Raw genomic sequence first — 13699 nt, forward strand, 5'->3', positions numbered from 1 at the left:
AAATGTCAATTTATTTGGCGCGTTTGATCCAGAAAAACACCGGTTCCAACTTGAGCAACATGACTACAAAATATCTCAAAAGTTACCTGTAAACTTTGCCAAAACATTTCAAACTACTTTTGTAATACAACTTTAGGTATTTTGTAATGTAAATAATTGATCAAATTGAAGACGGGATGATCTGTGTTCAATACAGGAGTCAAACAAACTGTAGCATGCTTTCTGGTCACGCACCTCTATCTAACAGTACACTTCAAGTGACCCTTGTTCAAGATGGCCGTACTTCTTCATTACACAAAGTAAAAACCTCAACCAATTTCTAAAGACTGTTGACATCCAGTGGAAGCGATATGAACTGCAAGAAGGTCCCTTAGAAATCTGGATTCCCAATGAAATCACATTGAAAAGAGTGACCTCGAAAATACAATCTGAATGGTCCTCTGGGTTTCGCCTGCTATCCAAATCTACTAATAATATGCATATCTTATCTTCTGGAGATGAGTAGCAGGCAGTTGAATTTGGGCATGCATTTCATCTGGATGTGAAAATACTGCCCCCTGTCACCAAGAAGTTAATAGTATGGTCTGCAGCCTATCATGAGCTATTCTAACTCAAGCGAGCAAGAACTTGAGAATGTTTTTAACATTAGAAATCGTTGCACCTGCTGTTGTTAAGAAATAAACACAACCCTCCTCCGTTCGTCTAACCCGAGGCTGCTGTTCAGTCTTAAAGATGTATTATCCAGATGTATTATCCATATCCATACCATCAATGAGATGTGCATTGTCCTTGTTCAGCCACGACTACGAGAAACTTTACAGTTCTTCAGGTCCCATTGATAGGATAGTCTCAAACGGAGCTCCTCCGGTTCCTTCTCTAGTGACTATGTTCTCCAATAGAAAGGAAGGTAGAGGCGGTTTATTTGCTCACCAACGTTGTCTCGTCAGGGTACTGGCTCGTCTGCCTCTTTTGCATTGTCGCTTCCTCTTTCGAGTCTGGGGCATTAGGGCCTGGTATGGAGTAAGCTGAACGTCCACAGCTGCCGACTTGTTTACGTAGAAATTGTCATCCAGATCGAGGTTAGTGATCGCATTCTGATGTCCAGAAGCTGTTTTCGATAATAGGAAATGGTGGAGACATTATGTAGATAAGTGTTAAAAAAACACACAAAATATCAGAATTGTCACATTTACCAACAGGTGCTGGAAGAATGAGAGGAATTTCGAATCCCCTTAACCCCTTAAGAAAAGGGCTGGAAACTGGAGTTACATTGCCAGGCTAACATTAACGCATTAGCTTTCCCTAGTGTTTCTTCAGAAGAACAAAGTAGGAAGTAGACATGATGCCCCATCCCCAATGATTAGCTCAAATGCTAATCCTTCCTAGTCCTTCCAGCCATGATTGAAGTGATGGACCCCAACACACACACACACAGCTCTTTGACGCTGCAGAGCCCATTGTTTTAGCCATTCTCCTGTTATCAGTCTCCTCAGACGGGCGTTAGCGATAGCCATCTTATTACAACTATACAGAAGGGAAATAACCCCCACCTTGCAATTAACGTCTCCCGTGAAATGTGATGTACGTATTTTACGCAGGTCTGTCATTGCCATTGTGTCATTCATTTGTTATTGACTACACAGAGAGTGCCAGATAAAATGTCCTGATTTTGTTGGTTCGTTGTTCTGATGCATGAATGAATGTCGGTCATTGCCTTCTAAGCTCCTTTGTTGATGTTTTTTTGTCTCCCCATAGATCCACCCGGAGGAAGAAGACTACGGCTTTGAGATTGAGGAGAAGAACAAGGCCATCGTGGTGAGGTCTGTCACCAGGGGCTCTCACGCTGAGGTGAGGAGTCTATAAACACACACACAAAGAGAAAAAAAAAAGACACACACACATAGATGACGACACACACACCCCACCTATGCTTCCTCCTCCTTACTGACAGAGCCCGTTAGTCCCAGTGTGTGAGACAGTGGTGGTGCTGTCTCTCTCCGCATGGGGACTTTATTCTCAGTGTGAGGATCAGAGCTATTAGACATGCCTGCTCACATTCTCCCCACTGCCATCTCAGCTGTGTGTGTGTGTGTGTGGTGTGTGTGGGAGGGGGTTGTTCAGTGCATACGTGTTTCTGTCTGAAGCTGGAGGACATCCTTATATCTACTCTCTTTCTGAATCAACTCCTCAAGGTCTTGTTGACTAGTTGGATCAGAGCATATGTGCAACGACTGGGGATCCCTGAGGAAGGGATTGGTAAACACAGTCTTACAGCACTCCTTCCCTAACTGTCTCTCAGTGTTCCTTAATATCTTACTCCCCTCCCTCGCTGCCTGCCCACTCCAACTCACTCCTCCCGCCCTAAGGCCTACAGTTGTACCATCATCCTTAGTTCCTAAAATGAACCTCTCACACTCCCTCTGTGTCCTCTACACTATTTTTCCTCCCTCTCATTTCCATTCCATCTCACTCCTCCTCATCCCCCTTCTATTCCTCCCCTCCTCTGCTTCAGACAGTGCCAGTGTAGTTGGGCCCTGGCTGACACAGAGCGTGTGTATCCGAGACTGCCCAAACAATGAGTCCGTCTGTGTGTGTGCGTTGTGAATGAGGCTCAGCTGATTCCCAGGGCCCAGTGGGGGGGGAAAAACCTGGGAGAGCCAGGGACTCCGGGAGTGTTGCGGGGAGAATACTGAACACACAAATGTGAAAACGCACGCAGGCACACTCACTCACTCAGTGGGCCACTGTGCCTTCCTGTTCTGGGCTGTCCTCCAGAGCCAGCCCCCCAGACAACCAAAGCCAAGTGTCATACTGGTGGATCTGGTCCCTGTGTCCTGGGCTAGCCAGAGAGGATATAAAGGCTGCCGTGGGAAGAGCTGTGTTTTTGATCATTTAGATGTTATTTTTATGCTATTTCCATCACTTATCCAGGTTTTATAAGTGAAATCTGGTCGAAAATTGTTCACACTATTTTACATCTGAAAAACAAAATGGACACTGACATACCATAAATGAAGAGACAACCTACCCTGATGTTCCGCCGTTGTTGTCTCTCTCTCCATCCTCCCCTCCAGATGGCGGGGCTGCAGGAGGGCAGGAAGATCTTCACCATCAACGAGGACCTGGTGTTTCTCAGGCCCTTCCAGGAGGTGGAGACCATGATCAGCCAGGCCTTCTGCATCCGCCGCTCCTTACGCCTGCTGGTCAACACCAAGGCCAAGGAGTGAGTACACAGGCATGTGTATACACACAGACAAGTATCCTCCACACACCTACACTAGTGGCAGTCGGTGCTGTTTAAGATGAGGGAGGACGATTATTTTTTTATGAGCATGGCCTTATTTCTATTACAGCATATTGGAAGACTGTCGTATTCCATTCATCCAGCTTAATGTAACACCGATAGGTTTAGGCTACTTCGTGATACTCAAATTGTTCCTATATCCATCATGCGGTTGGCTACAAAATAGCCTGTGAATGAAAGTTAACAATGTAGGTGAACAGGTAGAGAGAAATTTGAGTCAAGGTGACAGACTTTGACACATTCAATACCGCCTTGCACACTCTTACCTGCATCTAGCTGATCTAGGGTGTAGTCATTAGTCCAACAGTTGCAAACGAGTTTCTATTGAACAGGTATGTTTATCCCTGTTTTTGTTCTGTTTGCTTCTGTTTAAGAAACGTTTTTCAACAGAATCGGTGGAATGAATACACACCTGATCACATGCAAGGGTGTGTCGAGTAATCAGAGAAAACGAGTATCGTAACGCATATGGGCAATTTTCTAGTATCGGGACAAATAATGCTTCACAAAAGCAGTGCACTGGGCCTTTACTAGTTCTCCATTAGCAGACCCATATAGCCTTCTGAATTGCACCCCCAAAAATAAAGCGCCTAAATATAAGTCTGTTTATTGCATAAATGGTGCATGGATTTGAATGAATTCCAGTGTAGGCTAATCCGTGTGTAAACTATGACAATGTAAATGGAGAAGGCTAAAACGTGGTCAGCTGCAGATCAAAATGGCAGCACCAAGTCTCTGGGTGAACGGAGGTGTTCATGGTGCTGTCATTCAATATCCTTTATTTACCCTGTTCGCACAGGAAGGTTGCATTTTGGCTTCTGCTCAGATGCCTGAAGCGAGCGGGGAACACATGCAGCACACACACACCACCGGCTACAGACCTACCACAGACCTTACTTGCAGTGCTGTAGTGCTATTTCTGTAGATGAGGGAGGCACAACTTGCATATATATATATATATATATATATATATACACGGGGTACCAGTATCGAGTCAATGTGCAAGGGTACGAAGTACAATTGAAGTTGGAAGTTTACATACACCTTAGCCAACTACATTTAAACTCAGTTTTTCACCATTCCTGACATTTAATCCTAGTAAAAATTCCCTGTTTTAGGTCAGTTAGGATCGCCACTTTATTTTAAGAATGTGAAATGTCAGAAAAATAGTAGAGAATTATTTATTTCAGCTTTTATTTCTTTCATCACATTCCCAGTTGGTCAGAAGTTTACATACACTCAATTAGTATTTGGTAGCATTGCCTTTAAATTGTTTAACTTGGGTCAAAAGTTTCAGGAAGCCTTCCATAAGCTTCCCACAATAAGTTGGGTGAATTTTGGCCCATCCCTTCTGACAGAGCTGGTGTAACTGAGTCAGGTTTGTATGCCTCTTTGCTCGCACACGATTTTTCAGTTCTGCCCACTTTCTCTCTCTTTGAGTCAATTACTAACCACATTTTATGCACTGCAGTGCTAGTTAACTGTAGCTTATGCTTTCAGGACTAGATTAATTTTCTGATCCTTTGATTGGATGGACAACATGTCGGTTCATGCTGCAAGAGCTTTGATGTCATAATTACTGTGGAAGTCTATGGAAAAGGGGGGGTGAGAAAGACGGGCCTCCTAGGTTTTGTATTGAAGTCAATGTACGCAGAGGAGGATGGAAACTAGCTGTCCTCCAGCTACAACATGATGCTACTGTAGACCATCATTGCAGAACAGTGTGTTTTAATCAAATATTTGGTGATGTGAATATATTAAGTATAGTTTTATCTAAAAAGTTTTTTTATAAACTTTTTTAATGTTTCACTATTGTTTTAAATTCACTGGCGCTGGTCCTCCCCTTCCTCCTCTGAGGAGCCTCTACTGACCTACACACACACACACTCTCGTTGTTATAGGATTGTGAAGATTCCAGACACTCCCTATGCCCTGTCCTTCAAACTCAGTGGCTCTGCCCCACCTCATGTACACGCAGTAAGGAAAGGTGAGTAACAACCTCTCTGATTGGGAAAAGGGGATACCTAGTCAGTTGTACAACTGAATGCCTTGAACTGAAATGTGTCTTCCGCATTTAACCCAACTCTTCTGATTGGGAAAGGTACGGGGGGCTTCCTTAATCATCATTAAATTATAGGATGAGCCGTTACCTGCCAGCCATGCACCTGTTAACTTCAGTTCCAGTTTCTTGAGGCGCTGCTCTTTAAGACCACATGTTGGCCAGGCTATGGTCAAAGTACGTTTAAAAAGGAAAGAAAAAACACAGATTTACAACTGAGTCACGAGCAAGGGATTGGTCCAAATGTGTAAAACAGTTGGATAAGGAAGGAGGAAACATGACCGCCTATTTTCTGCTGCATTGAGGGAGAAGGAGTCACGACCCGGCGTCTTGCTTCTCTTTTATTATGTCAGAGGGAGCTCATACACTCTGATCTGAACAGACACACGCAGGCTCCTTTCAGCTACTGGCCTCATAGGAGTTTCTGAATGATATCATACTCCCCAGCTCCCTCTCTCTTCTCCTAAATCAGGATCCTGGTTGACGGCTGGGATTTGGTTGGCTTGGGTGGGCTGCTTAACTGAAGTTATGGAGTCGTGTGCTTAGTGTGAGGTGGATCACTGGGGAAATTATGCTCGGCCTGTTTTAAACGGGACAGGAGATCTGTTCGTATTTTAGGGCAAAGCTAAAGTGTTAACAGACAACTTATTTGAGGACCAAAACAATATAGGAACTTTAATTATTATTAAACACATAGCTTTCTAATAATATTTGCCATGTAGCAGATGCTTTTATCCAAAGCGACATACAGTCATGTGTGCTTACATTTTATGTATCAGTGGTCCCAGGAATTGAACCCAAAACCCTGGTATTGCTAATGCCATGCTTTACCACCTAAGCCACACCCCTATCTACTTCTGAGATGAGCAGATGGTCTTGGACATGCCTTATTCTCTGATGATGATAAAAACAGATGGGATCTCCAAATAAAATAGAATTAGCTAAATATGTACAGAATGGACCAGATAAGGATACATTGTACACATGCTGTTATTATAGAAAAACACTCATTCAACATGCATACATTCTGTGACATCGGTGGTTACAGGATTACACATAAGAACTGTGTCCCTGCCCACTTTGACCCCTGCTTGATTATAGGGTCAGAGGCGGCGGTGGCAGGCCTCCAGCCAGGTCAGTGCATCCGGAAGGTGAATGGCAACAACATGAACCATAGCGACTACCAGGAGGTCCTGGAGCACTTCACCTCCCACCACGACCAGCAGGATCATCCCGACATGGTGAGACATAGTTTGTGTGCAGAGCTGTGGTCCAGCGGTATCACTACCGGATCCATACATACATGGGACTCCCTACTGGGAAAACAGGGTTCAATTCCTGTCTCATCCCCCTCTGATTCTTACTGTCTGTCAACAAAGCATTCAAATACATAGGGAGAGTCTCTTTTTTTAAGAAAGACATTTGACGACAAACATTGTTTTAGTACTTTACGCACAATATTAGGGAAACATACATGATCAGAGATTCAACCATGATGGCATTAGCCTAATGTACCATTGTGACTTTTCTACCAGTGTCAAGATGTGTTTCAATCAAACTATTGTAGTGTGTTCCCTTCTACAGCGTCACATGCAAGGGTTTGACTGGTTTAATGCATCACAACCAGGGTTCTTCTTCATCCTCAATTTCACTCTTCTATTGTTTACAGTGAACTGCCAATATACCTACTTTTCCCCTTGTTTATATTTTCCTACTGTGACAAATATTTTGGCTTTATCGGCTTGGAACAGTGCAGGGTATACTATGGAGCAGAGGTGAGACCAAGTCATTGTTTTACAAGTCACAAGTAAGTCTCAAGTCTTAGCACTCAGGTCCCTAGTCCAGTCCAAAGTCAAGACAGGCAAGTCCCAAGTCAAGACCGATAAGTGTCAAGTCTCAAGTCCTAAACTTTGAGTTTCGAGTATAACAAATAAATGTTATATTTCTATGGAAATACATGGGTAGCCATGAGAAAGACCCCCCCCCAATTGTGATCGACTATCGAGGTTCGCTATGGGGCGAAATCAGGTGATGTATGCTTGTACACAATCGTATAACCTCAATCGCCCAACCTTGATTTAGGAACATCAGGCAGGATTTAGGCTACCAACTGCCTAGCCAGTCGTAGCTCAATCTTGGGTGAAATGATCACGTTCCCGCACTGATGAATGAAGAGTTGATGCGCTGCACACTTTTTTTTAATAGCATATTTTTATATATTTGGGCTTGGGGAGGGTATCAAGTCAGGTCGAGTCAAAAGGCTCATGTCCAAGTTAAGTCACGAGTCATTGGTGAAAGTCGAGTTGCAAGTCATCATATTTGTGACTCGAGTCTGACTCGTACACACCTCTGCTATGGAGTGCTTTTATTAGAAGCTCCTTTGTTGATGTTTACTCTGGCTCCTCTCCTCTTGTCCAATCCCCTGCTTTGTTGATGTTTACCCTGGCTCCTCCTGTCCAATCCCCTGCTTTGTTGTTTACCCTGGCTCCTCCTGTTCAATCCCCTGCTTTGTTGATGTTTACCCTGGCTCCTCCTGTCCAATCCCCTGCTTTGTTGATGTTTAACCTGGCTTCTCCTGTCCAATCCCCTGCTTTGTTGATGTTTAACCTGGCTCCTCCTGTCCAATCCCCTGCTTTGTTGATGTTTAACCTGGCTTAACTCTGTTTGGCGCACATCCTAATGTCTCTTTTACTTCATTCACACACAACTTCTTTAACTGCCAGAGAAGCACATGTGATTCCAAGCACACTCTTGCACAGAAACCTAGACACACACTTGAATGTATGCACGCATATTATACACCTAGAGACACAAACACACCAGCGTTTGACCCTGGTGTGTCCTCCATGTGTCCTGTCAGTGTCAGTGGGTGTACCGTACGTTTGAGGACGTGGAGGAGGAGGGGGGCTCGTTCAAGGCCTGCACAGAAGAGAAATGCTCAGACATAGATGAGGAGCACGGCAGGAACGGAACAGGTACTGTACACCACCTCACCGTGTGTGTGAGAGAGAGATTGGGAACGGATCAGGTACCTTACACTTCTATGGTGAGATTGTGTCTGTCTGCTAACAGCTGTGTACATGAAAGTAGGTACTCAAAAGTGTCTCTTTGTCCGATCCAGACTACAGGGGGGGCCTGAGCCAGCTGTCTCTGTCTGATGACACGGTGCCCCTGGTGAGCATGACGGTGGACAACGTGCACCTGGAGCACGGCGTGGTGTACGAGTATGTCAGTACAGCCGGCATCAAGTGCCACGTCCTGGAGAAGATGGTGGAGCCCAAGGGCTGCTTCAGCCTTACTGCGAAGGTACAGCACATGTCCACTGTTTTTGTAGTATTAGCATGCCAACACTACGCTTATCATGCTAGCAGTAGTATGTGGTTTAGTTTCATGTTTTTATTGTGATGTGCGCTAGCACAGTGACATGCTTTTCTTTCTTGCTCTTTCCCAACAATGCAGTATATATATTTTTTAAGTAGAACAAAAACACTAGAAATAGGAAGAACACGAATCGGTAAGAAACCTATATACAGGGTCAGTGCAAACACCATATTTATCAAGTGCAGGGATACTGGAGTGGCAGGGCTAGATATGTACAGTTGAAGTCGGAAGTTTACATACACCTTAGCCAAATACATTTCAACTCAGTTTTTCACAATTCCTGACATTTAATCCTAGTAAAAATCACCTGTTTTAGGTCAGTTAGAATCACCACTTTATTTTAAGAATGTAACCAGGTAGGCTCCTTGGGATGTTTAAAGCTTGGGAAATCTTTTTGTATCCAAATCCGGCTTTAAACTTCTTCACAACAGTATCTCGGACCTGCCTGGTGTGTTCCTTGTTCTTCATGATGCTCTCTGCGCTTTTAACGGACCTCTGAGACTATCACAGTGCAGGTGCATTTGATTAGGTGCATTTGAGACTTGATTACACACAGGTGGATTGTATTTATCATCATTAGTCATTTAGGTCAACATTGGATCATTCAGAGATCCTCACTGAACTTCTGGAGAGAGTTTGCTGCACTAAAAGTAAAGGGGCTGAATAATTTTGCACGCCCAATTTTTCAGTTTTTGATTTGTTAAAAAAGTTTGAAATATCCAATAAATGTCGTTCCACTTCATGATTGTGTCCCACTTGTTGTTGATTCTTCACAAAAAAATACAGTTTTATATCTTTATGTTTGAAGCCTGAAATGTGGCAAAAGGTCGCAAAGTTCAAGGGGGCCGAATACTTTCGCAAGGCACTGTAAAATGGACGGGTCAATGCAGATAGTCACTGTTGCCTGAAGCCTTCTTTGGCCGTCAAGGAACAGGAAATGTCCGTTGTAGTCTACTAGCATTAGCATAAACACTTTGGTTTTATTCTTATTGCATAACCACAGCCATGATTTCTACCATTTAGCATTTATGATGAGAACAATAGGAGTGAATGGTTCCCAGGTTGCTTCATGCTCTTCTCTCCATGCAAAAAATCATTTCAAATAACTTGAACTTGAAGACGTGAACCCAAAGGGATTTAAAACATACACTCTGCCCTGTCAGATCCTGGAGGCCTTTGCAAGAGACGACAGTCATTTTGTGCGTAACTGCAGCCAGCTGATCTCGCAGAGTGACCGCGTGATGTCCATGCCCCAATTTGAGTTCAGGAACATCTGTGATACCAAGCTGGAGAGCATCCGCCGGCGAATCAGCAGATACCAGCAGGTACAGGATCTACAGGATCCCTCATCATAGCCCCTTTTGTAGTGCAAGAGCAGCTACAAATGTCTTCAAGTTCTCTCTCTCTCTCTCTCTCTTTCTCCCTCTTCTTTCTCTCCTTCTCTCTCCCCCTCCCCCGCCACACACAGACACTCAGATCAGCAGCGACTATTGATCCATCATTATGTGATGGCGGTAAATATACAGTTTTTCATTAGCTGTGGTTTTCAGTTTGCCCAGGAGCTGAGGAGAAAGGCGTGCCCCACATTCAAGCAGGCAGGCGTACTGACCCACCCACTGGGTTGCATGGACTTTGTGCCCACCAACTGCCACGTCAACCTGATGCAGGTGTCCCACCCCAAGACCACCATGGTGTCCGGCAGGGCCTTCAGCTTCCGCTTCGGACGCAAGAACTCCTTCTACGGCCTGGACCCCAACCAAGGTGGGGTGAGAAGATAATGCAGACGTGTGTGTGCGTGCTAATTAATTACAAATTAAAAGCTGAAATGTCTTGAGTCAATAACTATTCAACCCCTTGGTTAAGGCAAGCCTAAATAAGTTCAGGAGTAAAAATGTGCTTAACAAGTCACATAATAAGTTGCATGGATTTTTGAAATTTTGCCTCATTGACCACAAAGACCAGGGAGGTTTTCCAATGCCTTGCAAGGAAGGGCACTATTGGTAGAAAGAAGACATTGAATATCCCTTTAAGAATGGTGAAGTTATTAATTACACTTTGGATGGTGTGTCAATAAACCCAGTCACTACAAAGATGCAGTTGCCAGAGAGGAAGAACTTTTGAACAGGTACAGAGTTTAATGGCTGTGATTGGAGAATATTACAAAACATGCATCCTGTTTGCAACAAGGCACTAAAGTAATACTGCAAAAAAATGTGGCAAAGCAATTCATTTGTTGTCCTGAATACAAAGTGTTATGTTTGGGGGCCAATCCAACACATTACTGAGTACCACTCTCCATATTGTCAAGCATAGTAAGAGTGAGAGAATGTTTTACACGTACTTAGCTGGTGAATTCAGCTTGATAGTCCAGCCTACTCAAACAGAGACGAATGCTATGTTAGCTAGCTGGCTATGGCTATCCAACACTGGAACTCTTCCTAGGAAAGCTTTTGGTTGTATTCATTTATTGCCACTGGGGCCCGCTGGTGTAACTGTCCAATAGAAAATCTTGTTTGCAACGGTTGGACCAATGATTACACCCTAGATCTGCTAGATGCAGGTAAGATTGTGCAAGGCGGTATTGAATGTGTCAATGTCTGTCACCTTGATGACTCAAATTTCTCTCGACCTGGGCACATACGTTGAAAACTTTAATTCATAGGCTAGTTTGTAGCCAACCGCATGATGGATATAGGGAACATTTGGGTATCATGTAGTAGCCTAAACCTATCAGTGTTACATTAAGCTGGATGAATGGAATACGACAGTCTTCCAATATGCTGTAACAGAAATAAGGCCATGCTCATAAAAAAAGATTTGCCCTCCCTCATCTTAAACAGCACCGACTGCCACTGTACTGTACATGCACACACATATAGTACACACTCATACGCACACATAACTTTAGATTACAAATAGAACAACAGTACAGCAGCACACATACTACACAGCTCTATACCAACTCTGTAGAGTTGCGTAAATGCATCAGTTCTGTTATTTTGTGGAATTCTAGTCCCAGTTGAGTTTTGCCAACAATAGCCAAGATCCCCTTTACAACATTGTGCAGAGCTAGCCTATAATCCACCTTAAAGCTTAAAACAAAGAGATAATTTCAACTAAATACCATCTTTGATCAATTAAATCCCACAGTACAAATGACTTTAAGCTCTTGTGATGAAACAAACTGAGTTAATTAGCCTTTAGCCGCATATAGTGACAACTCCCACAGTACATTTGCGGTAGTTGTAATCCCACCACTCTAATCGTCTCCATTGGTTTCCCATTAAACAACCATTAGCCTCAGGCGACCCCCACTCTGAAATGTTTATCCATCCTCTCTGTGGGTGTTGGTGAATGTCATCAAAGCGGTCCCTCTAAGACACCAGGGGTGGAATATTCTTCAGAAAGTGAGGGGAGAGAAGGTGATCATTGGATTACTTTACTGTTTAGATGGACAGGGAAAGAGAGAGGGAAGGACAGAGAAGAGGGAGAGAAACAGAGCGGAGAGAGAGAGTCGTCGAGAGAGATATTTTACAGGTGTAGTCCTTGGGCCCATCCTCAGAATGAAATGGAACATTTATGTATCTCTATGGGCCCATCTTGTCCTGTCTGTGTTTTGTCGGTCTCTGCGGTTTTGGTAGCCTGCCTTTCGGCCCGTCACACGGGCTGCTCTGACACGGCTCAGAGAAACACCAAGACGGGAAGAGACAGAGGAAGCTGCAACAGACAGACAGCCAGATGTCTGACTGGAAGATTAGCATTGTTAGTATTGCTTCAACCTTCCTCTCTCCTCAGTTCCTCGACTTAATCATAGCCTGTGCTATTATGAGCTAACATTACACCCATAGGCATCTAGATCAGGAAGTAGAATTGTGAATTAGACATGATTATTCACTGTGTTTTTATCATGTTCTAGGCATTTTTTTCATGACTCTCAAGGCAGTAGAATGTACATAGAACTATTTTTACCTCTCCCTTTCTGACATCACGATGTGACGTGCAGCTTTTCTGATCAAAAATTTGAAAGACGTAGACACTTATTTTAATACTCTTTCACTTCCTTTACTTTTCTTTACCTCCTATTTATTCATCTATTTATTTTCTCTCCCCCCACAGCTAACCTGTCTCGCATGTCTCACACCCAACACTGTGTGACTAGCATGGGTGCCCCGTCTTACAGCTGCAGCGATCTCGGGGAGGAAGGGGATGGTGAGGAGGACATCGAGGGCTCTGGAGAGGGCATCCCAGACAGGATGCAGCAAGCCAACCGGGGGAATGGCCTCAGCTTCCTGCTCAAACAGGAGGACATGGAGATCCAGGAAGCCTACATCTGCCTCTACAACCGCCTGAACATCGCCGTGCAAGAGATGAGGCAGTATGTCACCCAGATAGACGTGTAAGTACACATATATGAAAATCCTTGCCAAGTACCTACTGTACGTCAGGGATCTCAATCCGGTGGCCCTCGAGCCAGACATGTTCCGCGAGCTCATTTAATGTGGCCAAATATACAGTGGGGTTCCAAAAATGTTTACACACTTGATAAAGACGAGTAAAAATAACTCTATAAACCACAGGTTGCCAATGTGATTCAAGTCCTGAGACTGAGATGGCCATTGCAAAATGTAGATTTTTTTTGCCCAATTAATCAATTCTTTGTGGATTTTGATGTGTGCTTGGGGTTATTGTTTATATATAATTTCTCTTTTTTTTTGCATACAATATAATGTAGCTCAGTATTTATCAAGGGTGTTATTATTCTGCATGAAAATGAAAGGCCAAGATATTATGGAACCGTTGTCCCCAGGCAGTCTTCTGAGGCCTGGCCCTGTTTGTCCGGCTTCCTGTTTTTCTTGTTTAAAGGAAAGAGTCACCCATTTTGCATGCTATATTGTATTTGTGCATGTCTGAGAGACGTTCTATTTATTCCTGGTGTTATTTTATGTTTTCAGCTG

The 13699-nt window shown here is 43.8% G+C and overlaps 1 protein-coding gene across 2 annotated transcripts in view; it reads left to right on the forward strand.

Annotated features, from left to right (window-relative positions):
• The window catches only part of LOC112221585 (phosphatidylinositol 3,4,5-trisphosphate-dependent Rac exchanger 1 protein), a 135755-nt gene that overhangs the window by 98287 nt on the left and 23769 nt on the right, over positions 1-13699 (forward strand). For both annotated transcript variants that reach the window (XR_006079618.1, XM_024383734.2), the window contains exons 17-25: positions 1756-1848; positions 3075-3223; positions 5206-5291; positions 6465-6604; positions 8224-8338; positions 8485-8669; positions 9908-10069; positions 10295-10505; positions 12861-13140. Coding sequence is in view for 1 of the 2 variants with exons in the window: in XM_024383734.2 (XP_024239502.1) it covers positions 1756-1848; positions 3075-3223; positions 5206-5291; positions 6465-6604; positions 8224-8338; positions 8485-8669; positions 9908-10069; positions 10295-10505; positions 12861-13140 (1421 nt within the window). In the remaining variant the exon portion in view is untranslated. The remainder of the gene's footprint in view (positions 1-1755; positions 1849-3074; positions 3224-5205; positions 5292-6464; positions 6605-8223; positions 8339-8484; positions 8670-9907; positions 10070-10294; positions 10506-12860; positions 13141-13699) is intronic.

This window comes from Oncorhynchus tshawytscha, linkage group LG22 (genome assembly GCF_018296145.1).
Source record: "Oncorhynchus tshawytscha isolate Ot180627B linkage group LG22, Otsh_v2.0, whole genome shotgun sequence".
In the NCBI taxonomy this organism is placed as follows: Eukaryota; Metazoa; Chordata; class Actinopteri; order Salmoniformes; family Salmonidae; genus Oncorhynchus; species Oncorhynchus tshawytscha.